General features: G+C 56.7%; 2 protein-coding genes across 4 annotated transcripts; one reads left to right on the top strand and one right to left on the bottom strand.

The window, feature by feature from the left end:
• Positions 1-547: 547 nt before the first annotated feature.
• On the bottom strand, positions 548-3,076 carry CCR10 (C-C motif chemokine receptor 10). Of its 3 annotated transcripts, none has more exons than XM_043468185.1 (2): positions 2,920-3,076; positions 548-1,769 (listed from the first exon to the last, which is right to left on the bottom strand). In XM_043468185.1, exons 1-2 carry the CDS (start codon positions 2,941-2,943, stop codon positions 699-701), a joined length of 1,095 nt encoding a protein of 364 aa, XP_043324120.1. In that variant the 5' UTR covers positions 2,944-3,076; the 3' UTR covers positions 548-698. The 3 variants fall into 3 exon arrangements, with proteins under 3 accessions (XP_043324120.1, XP_043324111.1, XP_043324129.1); XM_043468176.1 differs by lacking the exon at positions 2,920-3,076 and adding an exon at positions 2,640-2,879; XM_043468194.1 differs by lacking the exon at positions 2,920-3,076 and adding an exon at positions 1,894-2,359.
• Positions 3,077-3,240: 164 nt separating this feature from the next.
• Positions 3,241-18,041, top strand: CNTNAP1 (contactin associated protein 1). Its single transcript, XM_043468066.1, has 24 exons — positions 3,241-3,601; positions 4,477-4,578; positions 4,673-4,866; positions 5,311-5,458; positions 5,540-5,743; positions 6,417-6,601; positions 7,119-7,262; positions 7,832-8,093; positions 8,540-8,689; positions 8,956-9,127; positions 9,606-9,712; positions 9,854-9,973; positions 10,342-10,545; positions 10,718-10,874; positions 10,961-11,088; positions 11,365-11,550; positions 12,293-12,514; positions 12,769-13,008; positions 13,902-14,255; positions 14,524-14,651; positions 15,096-15,189; positions 15,379-15,624; positions 15,736-15,783; positions 16,690-18,041. Exons 1-24 carry the CDS (start codon positions 3,535-3,537, stop codon positions 16,998-17,000), a joined length of 4,173 nt encoding a protein of 1,390 aa, XP_043324001.1. The 5' UTR covers positions 3,241-3,534; the 3' UTR covers positions 17,001-18,041.
• Positions 18,042-18,070: the final 29 nt, after the last annotated feature.

Raw genomic sequence — 18,070 nt, 5'->3', positions numbered from 1 at the left:
CAAGGTGAAAAACTCCGACTCAACTTTTTAGATTACTTTTTTCTCTCCAAAAGAGAACCTTAGAAGGGACTGTAGAGTGGTAACTGAATCCAAAAGCACACCCAAAACGGGAATCTCCTGGCCCCGTTCCTACCCCCACACCAGGCATAGGCACACACAGTCCCGGACAGCCTCAGCCTGAGCATTCCAGAGGCCAGGAACTCGGTACTTGCTAAGGCAGCCATTACTGGATAGCACTCTAGTTGTTAGAAAGCTCTTCTTTATTTCAGGAGGAACCTCCACCCCTCCTCGCCTGGCAACTTTCCCACCTTACCTCTGCTGGCAGAGACCCGGTGAGAGTGGAGGGGTGGGTGTCAGTGTCTAGAGCTTTAGCAGGCTCAGGAGCCCCCCACCCCCACCCACCCAGGCTCTCAGCGCCTTCCTCTCGGAGCCAAGAGCGGGAGAGTTGGAAGTTGGGGGGGGGGGGCGGGGAACCACCATTTCTGCCCTGTTACAAATCACTTCCAAGCCGGTGACTCAAAAATAGTAACAGTTGTTGAGTTGCATCTCATTTCCATGTTGTTTATTTAATGTGCCAAAGTACAGAAGCAATTCCTTAGGTCCCTACCTCTTTCTCAGTGCCCCCCACCGACTCCCCCTTCCCACTACTCTCCCTGGAAACATTTCCTCAGGCCGCCCCGTCCTCTTGATTCGAAGCCCTAGTAGTCCCAAGAGGAGACACTGTTGGTCTCAGTGGGAGCAGAGCAGGAAGAAAGGCGGGGCCGGCGGGGGCAACGGCCGCCGCCGGGGTGAGGCCCTGGACTGCAGCCCCCACCCCTTAGCAGCCTCCGCAGGTCCTGGCGGAAGCGCAGGCCCAAAAAGGCGTAGAGCACGGGGTTGAGGCCGCAGCGGGCGAGGGCCAACCCCCCGGTCACCAGCAGTGCCAGATCCTTGCGTTTGCTGGCGGGGCAGCTCCGCTCGCGGGCCGCCAGGAGGTCGGCAGTATCCAATAGCAGGGCGAGACTGTAGGGCAGCTGCAGCACCACGAACGCCGCCACTAGGGCCACCACGACGCGCAGCGCGCGCCGGCGCTCGGGCCCCCTGGTGGCCAGCAGCGTGCGGCCCAGGAGCGCATAGCAGGCAGCCATGACGCCCAGCGGCAGCGCGAAGCCCAGCACCACCTGCGCCACGGCGCTCGCCCCTTTCACCGTCTGCGTGAGGCCCTCGGGGAAGATGAGACGGCAGCGCCGCTGGCCTTCCCGGTGCCCATCCTGGCTGAAAAGGAGAGCGGGTAACGCCAGGAGCAGCGACAACAGCCACACGATGACTGAGACCAAGTGTGCACGGCCCGACGCCGAAGGCCTCGGTCCAGCTGGGAGGGCCCGCGCAATGGCCACGTAGCGGTCGGCGCTGATGCAGGCCAGAAAGAGGAAGCCAGCGTGGAAGGAGGCCGAGTAGAGGCCAGAGATGGCACGGCAGGTGGCACTTCCCAGACTCCAGCCCTGCAGAGCCCCGGCTGCGGCAAAGGGCAGGGTCAGGGCCAGCAGAAGGTCGGCCAGGGCCAGTTGGAGCAGGTGGGCGGAGGTGGGCGAGCGGGCAGCACGTCGGGCTGCCAGATGAGTGGCCAGGACCAGGCCATTGCCGGCCAGACCCAGTGCAGCCACCGTCAGGGAGACACTGGGTTGGAAGGCCCGACTGAAGGCCTGGACGTCGGCCTTGTAGCAGAGTTCTGGCAACGGCTCGACCGAATATGCCTCCTCATCGTCCCCAGAGTAGGGGCCCCAGGAGACCTGAGGAAGCCAAAACAAAGAGAAGAGAGACCTTATGAGACAAGCCTCCACCACACGCCTCCCCCTCCCACACAAGCATTCCAAGCTAGGAGCCCGTGTGTGACCAGGTACAATGGTACAGTACACAGAGAGAAGACATAAACTCTTTTCCAAACTCTTCCTAGCATATCCTCGACAGGCCTTGACTTCCGGCACACCCCTCCTGCCCCTACATCCGGCTTCCTGGGTGACCTTGAGCAAATCATTTGCTTTTCTGGCTCTCCAGCTGTCTAATAGGTAATGTGGAGATCAGAAATCCCAATCAGCTCTCCCGGTGGGGTGGTTTGAAGCAAGGATTGTTTGAAATAAGGAAGATAATGAATGTGAAGCATCTGTGCTCTCTGATGGCCCAGCGTCTGTATTATTAATAAATGTTAAGAGCTTCCGTTCCTTTGCAGTGCCATCTCCTGGAAAAACACCCACATGCAGACTTTTCCTCAGACTTGGTCCCTGGAATCCTTGCTTGGTCTGGAGAACATTTTCTAGCTCTCCTTTCCCTTCTCTCCTCCTCACCCCCACCCCTAAGCTTCCAGTACAAGGTTCACCGAACTACTCATGATGTAAAGGTTGGAGTTCAGCTTTTCTGGGCTCAGTTGGGACCTTAGACCTCTAGATTCAGCTCACCCTTCCTCTCATACCCAGTCGTGTCCCCCAACCCCAGCCTCTCATTACTAGCCCCTTCTATCTGGAGGGCCCCTGGTCCCACAGGGTTCCAGGCATCCTAGGTAGGTCATAGGAAGGCAGAGACCTGGTGCCAGGTGGGGAATCCCATCCCTTCACCTTTACCCTCCCTCCCTGTAACCCTTTCCTCCCCCCTGTCCCCACTCCCACCTGTTCTGCTGGCTCAGTCCCCATCTCTGGCTACTCAGGTTTCTGAGGTAAAGCCACCGAGAGAAGTTATAAACTAATGGGACAGGAAGGAAGGGGCGGGGAGAAGAGCGGAGAGGAGGTGAGGATGAGGGTCTGTGGGCCCTCTTTACCTAACTTTCGTATTCTACCTCCTAAAAAATAATCTCCCATTACCTTGCCAGTAGAAAAAGAAAGGGTTTTGGAATATTATCATTTGCTAGCTACATGTGGGATCTGAAGAAATTTTTTTTTTTTTTTTTACCTCTCTGAGCCTCAGGTTTTTCATCTGCAAAATGAAGTGAGGTAAAAATGCAGAATTCACAGGGTGATGAAGGTGCCTAGCACGCGTGCCTGGAGCAGAATTTGCTGTCCGAAAATGTTAGATTCTTTTTACTTGCACCTCTCCCTATCTCCAAGCACCCTCCCTTTCCATCTCTTTTCTTGGATTTTCCAGGATCCCCTAGCCGGCCCCTGTCTCCCTTCCCCCATCTCTGCGGCCACAGTCCCTGTCAGCCTCGGGTTATTCAGGGTATTTCCCGGTGGCGGGAGGCTCTCTACCCCCGCCCTTTCTCAGCGGGGCTGAGGCGCGCGCTTGCGCGGGGTCTGGGAAAGCGGAGCGTGCCAGGAGAGCGAGGCTGGGGAAGGGGGGAGGTGAGAGGAGAGAGGGTGGAAGGAGACGAGAGAACAGCAGAGAAGCAGGAACGGCATCTAGGGAGACAAGAAAGAAGGGCTGGGGGAGAGAGGAAAGAGAGAGGGGTGGGTGAGGGGGAGAGACAGTCATTCTTTGCGAAAACCCAGGAGGACAGCCCGAGCTGGAACTGGAACCCTAGCCGGAGCCGGGCACAGGAAGGCGGCCGCCGAGACCCGTCAGCCCTGCATGATGCGTCTCCAGCTCTTCTGCATCCTACTCGCCGCGGTCTCAGGAGCCCGGGGCTGGGGCTACTGTGAGTGCAGAGCTCGCAGGCAGGCAGGGTTGGGCCCGGGAGTCCGAGGTCTGCAGGGCGGGTCCCGCACCGCATTGCGGCTGGGTGGTCGCGGGTCTCTTCCCGGCCGGCGCGCACTCGTGCGCTTTCATCCTTTGCAGCCTCTCCCCCGCGCTCCGCAATGCAGCTCCGAGGCTGGCGCGCGCGCCCGGGGCTGAGGCTGGGCTCCGAGCTGAAGATCGAGTCGGCCCGGGCGGGGACTTGGGGCTGCGATCCTAGCGGGAGCGAGTGCCGGGTTTGAGGGTTGGGAATAGGAGTGGTACCAGTGACTCGGGCTAGGGTTAAGGGGACTGGGGCTGGGCTTGGAGCTGGCCCAGGGACCAGGGTTTGGGGTTTGCGGCTAAGGCTGGGGCTGGATTTGGGGGTTGGGATCCATGCAGTATTTGGTGAGCCTATACAATGCTAAGTTTGAACATGGAACTGGTGGTGCTAGGACTGGCTGGGGTTGGAACTAGGCCTGCATTTGGGCTCCATGCAGGTTTGCGGGTGCTGCTGAATGGTACTGAGGCTAAGTCTGGGGATGGATTGATGTCTTGGGGTGACTCAGGTTCTGAAAGATGCTGAGGTTTGGGATTGTGTTTTGGGGAGTACTGAACCCCAACTGGTCCTTGGGAGGGTCTGGCTTAGGGGTTCCCCCAGGAGGAGAAGGCAGCCTCCCCTCAGTCTGCAGCTGTTGCTGCAGGTCACGTTGAGCAGGTGGTTTAAGTTAGGGCTGGGTCTGCACTGGGGGGAGTGAAGAACGAGCGCCAGTTGCTCAGCCTTTGGAAAAGCCTTCTGGGCCTTTGGAAGGACTGGGAGGGGCCGCCCTGGTAAACATGTCTGTTCCTGCAACCCAGACGGCTGCGACGAGGAGCTGGTTGGGCCCCTGTATGCACGCTCCCTAGGCGCCTCCTCCTACTATGGGCTCTTCACTGCACCCCGCTTTGCCCGGCTTCATGGTGAGCACGGTGGTGCCCCACGGTGGGGTGAGGGACTCTGGAGGGCTAGAGGTAAAGGGGGAGCCAGTGGTGAAAACCCTTATCCCTTCTGTAGGCATAAGTGGATGGTCTCCCCGGATTGGGGACCCAAATCCCTGGCTCCAGATCGACCTAATGAAGAAGCACCGAATTCGGGCTGTGGCCACGCAGGGGTCCTTTAACTCGTGGGACTGGGTCACACGTTACATGCTGCTCTACGGCGACCGAGTGGACAGCTGGACACCGTTCTATCAGCGAGGGCACAACGCGGTACTCCAGGCTCCCTGCACACACACTTGGGGGACCTTCTCAGCTCTGTGACCTGGGCTGGGCTGGGCACAGGTTTGGGGGAGGGGGAGGAGGTGGTGGTGAGAGCACAGATGAGGAGCAGTGACTTTCACTCCAGGGGCTCAGTCCAGAAGGACCATCTGCTTGACGTGTGTGCAGGATATGCCCAATTGACAGGGTTTAACATACTTCAGGGTAGAATCTGGGAGAGCTTCTTGGAGGAGGCGACATCTGAGTTGACCTTTGAGGAAATAATGGGAGGACGCTCTAGGCTAGGGAAACTGTAGAGTCAGGAAGGCGGAGGAGATAAGGAGTGTCTGCCTTCCAGAGGTCGAGATTAGCTGGATGCGACAGCTGCGGGCTGGGAGGCTGTGGTAAAGCAAGCAGAGGGTGGGAACGTGATCACCCCTCTCCCCTTGCCTTTAGACCTTCTTTGGTAACGTGAACGAGTCGGCGGTGGTTCGCCACGACTTGCACTATCACTTCACGGCGCGCTACATCCGCATCGTGCCCTTGGCTTGGAACCCGCGCGGCAAGATCGGCCTGAGGCTCGGCCTCTACGGCTGCCCTTACAGTAAGGGTGCGGGGTTGTGGTGGTGGCGGGGCGGAAGACAGAGTCCCGCGGCCCCCGACCCACCTACGGTCCTTCCCGCAGAGTCCGACGTGCTGTATTTCGATGGCGATGATGCCATCTCGTACCGCTTCCCGAGAGGAGTCAGCCGGAGTCTGTGGGACGTGTTCGCCTTCAGCTTCAAAACCGAAGAAAAGGACGGGCTCCTGTTGCACGCCGAGGGCGCCCAGGGCGACTACGTGACACTCGAGCTGCAGGGGGCGCACTTGCTGCTGCACATGAGCCTGGGTGAGCTCGCGGCCGCGGCGCAGGCCCCAGGCTTTCCTCCCACGCCCCTTGTCGCACCTCCTCCGCGAAGCCGCGCCCCATTCCTTATCTTCCCCTTCCTTAACTATTTGGACCCATCTGCCTTCTTCGTGTAAAATTTGGTGCTTGCGAAACTCTGGACTGGGAATTAGGAGAAGCGGATTCCAGCACCCAGCACCTACCTGCGGTGTGACCTTGGACAAGCACTTCCCCCGTCAGTTTCCTCATTGTAAAAACATTGTATATATGTATACAGGCGCGCGCGCGCGCACACACACACACACACACACACACACACACACACACACGCACACACACACACTCCTGAAGCGTTGGTATTATTTTGTATCTCATTCGCTTTCCATAATATGCACATGATGAGGTAGAAGCCGCTCTCGTGCCCTGTTTTAGTGATAGGAAAAGAGAGGCTCAGAGAAGTTAAATGACTAAGTCCGTACTTGCCATTGGCCACCGCTCCATCGCAGGCTGAGGGTGGTCCGGTCTCTATGTGCCCACCCTCCCTGGCCGTCCTGGGCCTTGAGCAGTTCCTCCTCTGTGTTGTAGGCTGTTGCTCCGCCTCGGGGTTTGCTGGGCGGTAGGGCCCGAGGTGGGTTCTCCAGGTTCCCTGTCTGACCCCGGCCTACCCCACCCTCAGGCAGCAGCCCCATCCAGCCAAGGCCGGGTCACACGACCGTGAGCGCTGGCGGAGTCCTCAATGACCAGCACTGGCATTACGTACGAGTCGACCGATTTGGCCGTGACGCAAATCTCACCTTGGACGGCTACGTGCAGCGCTTCGTGCTCAATGGCGACTTCGAGAGACTGAACCTGGACAACGAGGTGAGCAAAAAGGGGAGGAGTCATTTGGTTAAGTGAGATGCTGGGTGGGCCGCTGGGGGTGGGGGGCACTTCTTTCAGAGGTAAGACTCTTGCGTTCTGAATATGCTATCAGGAGTTGGCAAACTCCCAGAAAAGCTTGGGTTTTTGTTGTTGTTGCTGGTGTTAGCATGCTGATTCCCGGGCTCCACTCCAGAGCTGCTGAGGTGGAGTCTAGAAATCTGGATTTGGGGGATCAGGCGAGATGAGAAAATTGCCCTCTCCTGGCCCTGATGTGCAGATGAAGAACCCCAGACAGGTTCATCGACTTACCCAAGGGCATGCAGCCAGTTTGTGGTGGGGTCAGGGCTAAAACCCAAGCCTCAGGAGGCCCAGCGAGCTTCCAGCTTCAATACCGATACTGGGGCAACGGTGTGTCTCAGACCTCAGCCTGAGCGTGGGAAAGTGGACGGCGCGGGAGCGCGAGAAAGGCACGCACGCTGCCGCATCTAGGGACGCTTACTCCTCACCCCGCCCGCAGATGTTCATCGGGGGGCTGGTGGGCGCCGCGCAGAAGAACCTTGCCTATCGGCATAATTTCCGCGGCTGCATAGAAAACGTCATCTTTAATCGAGTCAACATCGCGGACTTGGCCGTGAGGCGCCATTCCCGGATCACCTTCGAGGCCAGTGGGCTGGGGGATCTGGGAGGACGGGGCATCAAAGCTTCCGGGAACAAGGGAGTGGAGGGGGGAGGAGATCTTGAGCATCATCTAAAAGCCGAGGAGCCCTTTCCCTAGCCAGCTGCTCACGTTGTGGGCGGGGCATCACTGACTCTCAGGAGGTGCAAAAGGCCAGCTCCCCACCTTGCTCCCGCCTAGTTAAAAGCTGGGGTCTGGTCTCACCATCTCCTCAGTTATAAGTGAGGAGAATACGGTGTGGCAGCCCAGAGTGGCTCGGCCAGTGGTCACACAGCGCAGGGGCTGAGGAGGGACTTGAGGGCTGTTTAGGTATTATGTGGTCCCCCCTACCCCAACTCAGGAGCTAATCAGGTTCTCCTGAGATGATCAGAAGATAATGTAGATTACCGAGAAGAGTCCTGAGGGCTGATTTGGTGGCTGGAGACCTCTCCACACCCGGACGTGTTTCTGGGCGGGGTGGGGTTGGGGACGTACACCCAGGGAACCCCGCTCCTCACAGAGGCCGGGGCGGGGCATCCGCTTGGGTGCTGATGCATCCTCACTTGGGTCCCCAGGGTAAGGTGGCCTTCCGTTGCCTGGACCCGGTTCCTCATCCCATCAATTTCGGAGGTCCTCACAACTTCGTGCAAGTGCCTGGCTTCCCCCGCCGCGGCCGCCTCGCAGTCTCTTTTCGCTTCCGCACCTGGGATCTCACTGGGCTGCTGCTTTTCTCCTCCCTGGGGGATGGGCTGGGCCACGTGGAGCTGATGCTCAGTGAAGGGCAGGTCAACGTGTCCGTGGTGCAGACCGGCCGAAAGAAGCTTCAGTTCGCTGCTGGTGAGCAGAGGGAAAGGAAGGGGAGGCAAAGGGAGGCCAGAGCAGGGTAGAGAGCTAGGAGACAGCAGGCCTGGACTGAGGCCTTTGCGTACTCAGAGGGGTGAGGGAGGGACGTGAGGGAGCCCTGCAGGAGGTCCCAGGATGTAGACAGCTGGGAGTTGGAGGGCCCGGCAGATCTGAGGGACTAAGGCTGAGAATCCTGGTACTCCATTTGGAGGGTCCCTGTGGGTGTCATTCACTGACACCTTTTGACTCTGTCAGCTTCTGGGGTTCCACATAGTGAAGAGAGACATTTGGGGATGTCACTGCTCAGTGTGATAGATGTAAAAATGGGAAGCACAGAGGCTGCTGTTAGGACACAGAGTGGGGTTGCTGCTTCTCCACTCAAGACACTCTTCTAGAACACGGTGCCTCCCCCACCCACACTGTCCTCTTGTCCTGTCCAGGGTTCCGCCTGAATGACGGCTTTTGGCACGAGGTGAATTTTGTAGCCCAGGAAAACCATGCAGTCATCAGCATTGATGATGTGGAGGGGGCAGAGGTCAGGGTCTCATACCCACTGCTGATCCGTACAGGAACCTCATACTTCTTTGGAGGTAAGTGGAGGTCAATCTGGCTAGACCCCTGTCTCTGGGTGGGAAGGCCCCATCTAAGTCCACCCAGATAGGGCTACATGGAGAGCTTGGTAGCAGTAAATCCCTCTTGCCCCTCTGGGGCCTTGGGGACTGGAACGTCACTGTCACTGTCTACTGGCCCCCTTCCTTGCTTCCTTCCTTCATGGCTGGCTCTCCCTTGGCATCCCCCTGGGGGAGGGTCGCTGGAGTCTACCCTGGGGAGGGCCTCACAGGGGTGGTTGCTCCAGGTTGTCCCAAGCCAGCCAGTCGATCGGGCTGCCACTCCAACCAGACGGCGTTCCATGGCTGCATGGAGCTGCTCAAGGTGGATGGTCAACTGGTCAACCTGACTCTGGTGGAGGGCCGGCGGCTTGGATACTATGCTGAGGTCCTCTTTGACACATGTGGCATCACTGATAGGTATCCAGAAGCCCCTCTCCCTCCAAGAGGTGACCCCCTCCAAAGCCCTCTTCCACGGTCTCCCAGTGATGGGAATGGCCTTTCTCAATGATCTCCCTTCTGGTCCCAGCTCCTGAGTCTCCCACCTGGGGATGATTGCTTCTTGACCTCTCACCTCCCGGTTCTTCCCTTAAAGTGTCACATGCTCAGAATGGAAATGAAGCATCTGGTTTTGGTCCTAGAGGGTTTTCTTTGGTGGGGAGGTGAGGATGGGGATATAAGGCATTATTAATTCCTTTGGGGAAGAGGCAACAGTAGTACTTGAGCCCTGAGGCCTGCCTCATGCCCCAACATTTAGGCTTCTACCTGGCTACTTAGGTGGAGTATGTTAGGTGCGTTCTGGTGCTCTCAGGACCTGGGACTGAAGCCTGTAGGGGTCAGACCCTACTCTGCAGCTCCCCATAAGGCTCCTTCCCTGCGTGCTGACCCCCTCCCATAGGTGCAACCCTAACATGTGTGAGCATGATGGTCGCTGCTACCAGTCTTGGGATGACTTCATCTGCTACTGTGAACTGACAGGCTACAAGGGGGAGACCTGCCACCAGCGTAAGCCAGCTGGGATGTGGGGGAGAGTCTGGGGGAGAGTCAGGAAGTGTCTGGGGATCATGAGGCTGCTAAAGATGACGGGGCTGACCCTCCTAGCCCCCAACCCCATAACTACCTTTTCCCCAACTCACCACCCACCAGCTTTGTATAAGGAATCCTGTGAGGCTTATCGACTCAGTGGGAAAACTTCTGGGAACTTCACCATTGATCCTGATGGTAGTGGCCCCCTGAAGCCTTTTGTGGTGTACTGTGATATCCGAGGTAAGTGGCTCTGATTGAGGGGTGATGGGCAGTGGATGATGAAGTGTGGGAGTGTAGGGGGGAACAAGGAAGGATGGAAGGGTGGACTGGAGCCAGTAAGATTAAACGGTGGAGGGGTAAAGGAGGACAGTGTGGGAAGGGAACACTCAGGAGTTTGTAATCTAGCCTTGCAGCTAGATCTCAGCTTCCTGATCCATCCCAGCTGTCTCATGGCCGGTCTATGATGTTGGAGACTTAGAGCTGGGCTGGAATGGAGCTTCTGGCCTCGTTTATTGGCTCTGAATTGCAGTAGTGGTGCTGGAGGCGGGTAGGGAGGTGGGTAGAGAATGCTTCTCTCCAGCCACAGCTCTGCCTCGTCCCTCCCCCAGAGAACCGGGCATGGACAGTTGTGCGCCATGACAGGCTGTGGACGACTCGGGTGACGGGTTCCAGCATGGAGCGGCCATTCCTCGGGGCTGTCCAGTATTGGAATGCATCCTGGGAGGAGGTCAGTGCCCTGGCCAATGCTTCCCAGCACTGTGAGCAGTGGATCGAGTTCTCCTGCTACAATTCCCGGCTGCTCAACACAGCAGGTTAGGGCTGGGGTGGGGAGGGCAGGGTGAAAGCTGGAGGAGAGACCCATGGGGTCTGGGAGAAGAGGACCAGAGGGCTCAGGAAGTGGTCTGTGCTGGTTGAAAGGGTGAGGGAGGAGCCCTGAGGCTAATGGAGGGCGGGGCCTGGAAGCTGCCTGCCCTTCTTCCCCAGGAGGCTACCCCTACAGCTTTTGGATTGGCCGAAATGAGGAGCAGCACTTCTACTGGGGCGGCTCGCAGCCTGGGATCCAGCGCTGTGCCTGTGGTCTGGACCGGAGCTGCGTGGACCCTGCTCTGCACTGTAACTGTGACGCCGACCAGCCCCAGTGGTAAGGGGGGCAGAGGAACAGGGCTTTCAGGATGCTGGGGGCTGCTGAGCAGCAAGGGCTGAGCCGCCGCATCCCCATCCCCACAGGAGAACCGACAAGGGCCTGCTGACCTTTGTGGACCATCTGCCTGTCACTCAGGTGGTGGTGGGGGACACGAACCGATCCAGTTCAGAGGCCCAGTTCTTCCTGAGGCCTCTGCGCTGCTACGGCGACCGTGAGTGGCAGAGCCTTTTCATGTGCCCTCGCAGGGTCGGCTCTCTAGTTCCAAAGCCCTGACTCACTGGGTGTATGTGTGCGGGGGTCTCCAGGACACCCTGCCAGACACCCTGGCTCCAGCTATGACATGCCCACGCCTGTTCCTATGCACCTGCACCTTCCTCTCTTTCATGACACGCCTTAGTTTTTCCCTGGGTTCCCCCAGCTGTCCCCCTTTGCCCTGTCGCCTGCCTCCCGCCCCACTGACAAGGCCTTCCTCCATTTGGTTCTGTAGGAAATTCCTGGAACACCATCTCCTTCCACACTGGGGCTGCACTGCGCTTTCCCCCAATCCGGGCCAACCACAGCCTTGACGTCTCTTTCTACTTCAGGACCTCGGCTCCCTCAGGAGTCTTCTTAGAGAATATGGGGGGCCCTTACTGCCAGTGGCGCCGACCTTACGTGCGTGTGGAACTCAACAGTGAGCAAGCAGACACTGGGGGGATGAAGATCCCTGGGGAAGACATGGGGTGGGTGGAGGCTGGGGTAAGTGGCAAGGCCAGATGCCCCTTTGAAAGGCAGCATGGGAGGGACTTTAGATGGGCCTGGCTTCTAGACCTAGCTCCATCTCGATAGCTGGCTTTGTGACCCTGGGCACCCACTTGGCCTCTCTGGACCTTTGGCCCCGAGTTGTGAGTGAGGAAGCTGGACTCCTGTGGGGTGGCCGGGGGTGGGGGGCGGGACTCCAATTTGATGAGCTATGCTTCTAACCTGAGGTGGGGCTGGGAAGCTGGCTCCAGGGATCTGGGAATGTGGGAGACCAGAGGTATGAGGTTTTAAGCACTTCATGGGTTTTGTCCCAGGCTGTAAACAGATTGGGCTTCTCAGGTGGTGCAAGCTAGTAAAGAATCCATCTGCCAATGCAAGAGACATAAGAGACAGGGGTTCAATCCTCTGGGTCAGGAAGATCCCCTGGAGAAGGAAATGGCAACCCACTCCAGTAATCTTGCCTGGAGAATCCCATGGACAAGAGGAGCCTGGGGAGCTCCAGTCCACGGGGTCACAAAGAGTCTGACATGACTGAAGTGACTTAGCACGCCCACACGTAGACAGATTGGAGGGACAGTCAAGGAGCTCCAAAGAGCAAAGAAGAAGGGCTGTATCGACCCTGTGCGGGTCCTGGGAGCTCTGAGTCCTCTCCCCTCGCCCCCCACACTGTCCAGCATCCCGGGATGTAGTCTTCGCCTTTGACGTGGGGAATGGGGATGAGAACCTGACAGTGCACTCAGACGACTTTGAGTTCAACGATGATGAGTGGCACCTAGTCCGGGCGGAAATCAACGTGAAGCAGGCCCGGCTCCGCGTGGATCACCGGCCCTGGGTGCTACGGCCGATGCCCCTGCAGACCTACATTTGGCTGGAGTACGACCAGCCCCTCTATGTTGGTGAGCAGCGACCTGGAGGCAGGTCTGAAGCCTCTGTCACCATCCTACCCTCTCGAGGCCACTCTCCTTGTTTCCAGGAACCCCATCTCTTAGGTCGCAATCCCCTCAGCCTCACAGTGAGCCGAGGCCCACCCTTCCTCTCCAGTCCCTGGCATCCGGTCCATTCTTCTAGCCCTTCACTGCCTTTGCAGCCCCAGTACTTTCCCCTGTCTCTGCTCTACACCCATCTCTCCACCTGCCCACCTTCTCCCCAGGATCTGCAGAGCTCAAGAGGCGGCCTTTTGTGGGTTGCTTGAGGGCTATGCGTCTGAATGGAGTGACTCTGAACCTGGAGGGCCGTGCCAATGCCTCTGAGGGTACCTCACCCAACTGCACAGGCCACTGCGCCCACCCCCGGTTCCCCTGTTTCCATGGCGGCCGCTGTGTGGAGCGCTACAGCTACTACACCTGTGACTGTGACCTTACGGCTTTCGATGGGCCATACTGCAACCACGGTCAGTGCTGTTGGTTATGGGAGGAATGAGCCAGACAGCATAATGGGATGTAAGGAGGGCGAGGAAGGAGGGAGGACACAGTGTCAGCATTGGGGAAGACTGTGGTCATCCTGGGCTCCTGAGCTTTGAGCTGGGCTCTCCGGCAGCTGAAGCTGCTGGGTGATTCCAAAGGAATAAAGCGGGACAAGGAAGGATGGCACAGCTAGCTGGCACTACAAAAACAACAGCAACAAAACAAATAACTTCCCCATCTTCCCACTGTCACCAAGGGAACCCAGGTTACCCCCCTTGCAAGCATATCCCCATCAGGCTGCACGACGCCCTCCTATGCCATTTCCTAGTTGACAATCGCTGCACGCCTAAAACATGTCTACAGCCTGGTTCTCGGTTAAGGAGAGCCTTGACATTCACCATAGCAAGATTCTGCACATACACCAAGACCACATCCTCCCTAAGGCTGGTCTAGGAGGATGCATGAGCAGGTAGGTCACTGGTGGGAGAAGTCTGGTGAGGTAGGAAGACACAGGGACTAAGGGACTCATAGAAGCCCTTTGGTCTTGGTTTAGAAGTGTGAGTAGTGGCAGGTGGGCTTGTGGTATCTTGATTCTAATTCTGACCCTCCACTTACTATGTATCCTCAGGCAAGTCACTGCCCATTTCAGAGCCTTGCATTCCCCATCTGTAAAGCGCAGGGGTTGGATCAGATGATCTTTTACATTTCTTATGATTTTAAGATTCCATTCCATGACATAGGGCCTCCAGGGGACCTAAAAGTGAATGGAGATGGGTTGTGGTGTAGCAGAAACTGGGGACACGTGCCAGACCTGTGTGTGGATGACATACATAGCATCTGGAGGGGGAGACGGGCCCTGACTTCACTACCTCTGCCTCAGACATCGGCGGTTTCTTTGAGCCTGGCACCTGGATGCGCTATAACCTCCAGTCGGCACTGCGCTCCGCAGCCCGCGAGTTCTCCCACATGCTGAGCCGGCCAGTGCCGGGCTACGAGCCTGGTTACATCCCCGGCTATGACACTCCTGGCTACGTGCCCGGCTACCATGGCCCTGGGTACCGTCTGCCTGATTACCCGAGGCCAGGCCGGCCGGTGCCAGGCTACCGCGGACCTGTCTACAACGTCACTGGAGAGGAGGTGTCCTTCAGCTTCAGCACCCAGTCTGCCCCCGCCGTCCTGCTCTATGTCAGCTCCTTTGTGCGTGACTACATGGCCGTGCTCATCAAGGAAGACGGTGAGTTCCCCACGGCTCTCGCCCTCCACTCCAGCTTCCTCTGGGTGCCCCCCATTCTCATAACTATTGACCAATACTAGGACTCAAGTGCTCTTCCAAGGTGGCGGCTTCGGTGGACTTCTCTGGTGCTTCCAAATGCAGGGGCCACAGGTTCCATCCCTGGTCAGGGAACTATGATCCCATAGGCAGCATGGCAAAGCCAAAAAAAAAAAATGGGGACTCTGGGAGCTGAGGGGTGACCCCCCTCTTCCTTGTCCCCACCCCACAGGGACCTTGCAGCTGCGCTACCAGCTGGGCACCAGCCCCTATGTGTACCAGCTCACCACCCGCCCTGTGACGGACGGCCAGCCCCACAGCGTCAACATCACCCGGGTCTACCGCAACCTCTTCATCCAGGTGTGTGCCGGGGGAGGGGACGGGGGAGGCAGGCTGCTTCAGATCATAACCTCACCATCAAGGTTGTGGCAGTGGGAAATGGCAGAGTTTAGCATCTGTAGAGCACATTCCAATGTACAGAGGATGTTCACGTGTTGTATCATGGGACCTCACAATCGCCCTGTGAGGCAGTTCAGGTAGGCAGCTCTTCTTACCTTAATTTGACTAGTCACAAAAGGGGCTCCGACAGTAAAGTGGTTTTCCCAAACCACCATAAGCTGCAAAGACGGGGCTCAAAACCAGTTTGTGAGGTTTTTAATACCAAATGCTATGTCTGGGCCCAGGATTTGGCCACATGGGACTGATCTCGGACCCACCACCAGTTGGAAGAAGAGAGTCCCAGCCTGGTCTGGGCTATGTCTGCTGCTGGTTCTCCCTCTCGTCTCCTTTCCCCTCCCCACTCAGGTGGACTACTTCTCCTTGACGGAACAGAAGTTCTCACTGTTGGTGGACAGCCAGCTGGACTCGCCCAAGGCCTTGTATTTGGGGCGTGTTATGGGTAAGCTGGGGCTAAGACGGCATTTGGGGTCAGGAGCTGTGGACTCCTCTGGAGTCCAGAAGAGGGTGAAGGATGGGGAGTGGCAGGGAAGGTGCTGCTAAAGAGAAGTGGGAACCTCAGGGGTGGTGAGAGGGGCCAGGGCTGTTAGGGGGTCCAAGCCCCTTTCTTTCTGGGCTGCTTCTCCCTCAGAGACTGGAGTGATTGACCCAGAGATCCAGCGCTACAACACACCAGGTTTCTCGGGCTGCCTGTCTGGTGTCCGATTCAACAACGTGGCTCCTCTCAAGACCCACTTCCGAACGCCTCGACCCATGACCGCGGAGCTGGCCGAGGCCCTTCGTGTCCAGGGAGAGCTGTCTGAGTCTAACTGCGGAGCCATGCCACGTCTCGTCTCAGAGGTGCCCCCTGAGCTGGACCCCTGGTATCTTCCCCCAGGTATGTCCCCAGGGACACAGAAGAGGAAGGGAAAAGAGGGACAAGAGGGAAAGGAAATGATTCTTAATTTGCAGGAGGCTCCTCCTAACTGGTGCTTTCTCTTTTTTTCAGACTTTCCGTACTACCACGATGACGGATGGGTTGCTATACTTTTGGGCTGTGAGTGGCACCGTCCCTACCCTGACCTCTCATTCTACCCTCTAGCTGTCAGCCTTCCCTCCCTGTCCCGTATCCTCAGGCCTGAGGGGTACTGAAGGCACTTAGTATATGGTGGTGCCAAGAACCATGAGACAGGCCATGCTGAAGGTAATTGATAATCAGCTTGGAGATTTTTAAATATTGGCAGATTCTATAGATTTTAATAGAAATGAAATAGTAAAACTGGGCCAAAGTTTTTACAGTGATGTGCCTATCACTGCCTGACTCAATATACCATTTTCACGTAGTGGTAGTCCATTGCTGGTCACGTCTCTGACTTTATGACTTTGTGAATCAGATGATGTTCACTTCATGATGAGCAGCTTAAGTCATATGCTCCTCTCTTGGGTCATGGCCACACGTTCCCACCAAAATCAGGGGTTTAATATCTAAAAGGTCCCAGAATTAGGCAGGAACTGTGTCTTAAAGGGAGTTTTACTGCACTATAAAAGGATACATTTTATGGTATGTTAACTATATCTCAATAAAGCCATTATTAAAAAAAATAATTGGGGCTAAAGCTAAGGGATGAGGAAACAGGGGTAGACTAAGATCCAGAAAGATGAGAAACTGGAGTAAGTACCAGGGATGTCGAAAGAGAATATTAGAAATAGGACAGAATTCTATTATTAGAAAGAGAAATTTATTAAACATTACATGTACCATATGAGAAACAGAAATTCTAATATTAGAAACAGAATAGAAGCCAGGACTTTAGACCAACCAGACACATCAAGAATAGCTTGATGTGGTTGTACAGCTGACGCTGTTGGACACATATGCTTTAGGCCAAAAGGATACACGTGTGTCTGTGTATAGGTGAAACCTCAAAGATCTGCCCTCAATTGTTCCTTTTTTCTCTTTCAGTTTTGGTGGCCTTCTTGCTGCTGGGACTGGTGGGAATGTTGGTGCTCTTCTATCTACAGAATCATCGCTACAAGGGCTCCTACCACACCAATGAGCCCAAGGCCACACATGATTACCACCCTGGCAGCAAACCTCCCCTGCCTACTTCAGGCCCGGCCCCAGCCCCAGCCTCAGCCCCGACCCCGACTCCGACACCAGCTCCCACCCAAGTTCCAGCTCCAGCTCCAGCCCCAGCCCCAGCCCCAGCCCCAGCGCCTGGCCCCAGGGACCAAAACCTACCCCAGATTCTGGAGGAGTCCAGATCTGAATGAATCAGGAGAGGGGCTTCAAGGACCAAGCCCGTCTCCTCCGAATTCCCCAATCCTGCCTCCACCCCATCCTTGCAGGGACATGTGGCTCCTCTTAGCTGGCTCTGCTCATCTAGAGGATTTCCCTCCTGCCAAGTCTGGTGGGCAGAGCTACAGATGGGACCAAAGGGAGTGGCTGAGCCTCACTGCCTAAAACCAATGCCCTGCCCATCCCCATTTCCCCAGGCTCCTGGTTGTTTGCCTGCCCCAAAGAAGCCTCGTGGGGTTGGCCCAGGCCTTTCCTGCCACCCCTGTCCCAGCTGTGGCCAGGGATTAACACCAGAGTGCAGGGGAGATTAACCGCCTCCCTTCAAATATTCAATCTCAGCAGGGACAGATGTGTGGGATTGCAGGGGCGCCCAGGGCATGGGGGGAGGCTGCTCAATCATACCCCCCAGCCTCCCCCCTCCCCTGCAGAACATCTTCCACCTGCTTCCCCTCAGTTGGGAGTTGGGGAGGGCTTCATTGCTGCCCCCCCACCCCCCTTTTTTGTTTTTTACAGAGACCGAGAGGCCTCAGTTTAGCACCTTAGTACCTCCGCTGCTTTACACGCTTTAGCCAAAGCCATAAAAAAACTTGCAATGTAGAGAGAATAATGCAGACACACTGACTAGCCAGCCCTCTACTCCTCCTCCCTCCTCCAAGATATGCAATAGCCTTGGTGCCTGTCCAAAGGCTTGGCCCCCCCCCTCCAATGCATGAGGAGCCCTCTTTCCTCCGCTCAGAGATGCTGCTTCATTTGTCCAGGAGGTCGTCTTCTTTATATATATTTTTTGTTGCAAAGTCTCTCTCTAGAGAAACTATATATATCACTCTAATTTTTTAAAATTATCAGTTTATATATAAAAGACAAAATCAATGGACTGCCCTGTGCCCGCCCAGTGTGCTTCTCCTGTGCTGGAGTCTCACGAGGTCTGCTGGTCACTCACCCAGGCCTGATCCAGCCTCCACTCTGAAGCTGTGCTCTCAGACTCGGAGCTGTTCTAATAAAGCAGAGTGACAGAGCTCCAGTCTGTGTGTGGTAGTTGGCGGCA

The sequence above is a fragment of the Cervus canadensis genome, chromosome 1, assembly GCF_019320065.1.
Source record: "Cervus canadensis isolate Bull #8, Minnesota chromosome 1, ASM1932006v1, whole genome shotgun sequence".
NCBI classification, from domain to species: domain Eukaryota; kingdom Metazoa; phylum Chordata; class Mammalia; order Artiodactyla; family Cervidae; genus Cervus; species Cervus canadensis.
Note: the sequence above shows the minus strand (reverse complement) of the source record. Positions and strands in the feature narration are given on the sequence as shown.

Excerpts from the sequence above, each read along its gene's own strand:
- CNTNAP1 (XM_043468066.1), top strand. The coding sequence starts at position 3,535 with ATGATGCGTCTCCAGCTCTTCTGCATCCTACTCGCCGCGGTCTCAGGA. Across the intron at positions 3,602-4,476 it reads AGCCCGGGGCTGGGGCTACT|ACGGCTGCGACGAGGAGCTG; the intron begins GTGAGTGCAGAG and ends CCTGCAACCCAG. Across the intron at positions 15,625-15,735 it reads CCCCTGGTATCTTCCCCCAG|ACTTTCCGTACTACCACGAT; the intron begins GTATGTCCCCAG and ends TCTTTTTTTCAG.
- CCR10 (XM_043468185.1), bottom strand. The coding sequence starts at position 2,943 with ATGAAAAACCTGAGGCTCAGAGAG. Across the intron at positions 1,770-2,919 it reads AAAACCTGAGGCTCAGAGAG|GTCTCCTGGGGCCCCTACTC; the intron begins GTAAAAAAAAAA and ends TGGCTTCCTCAG.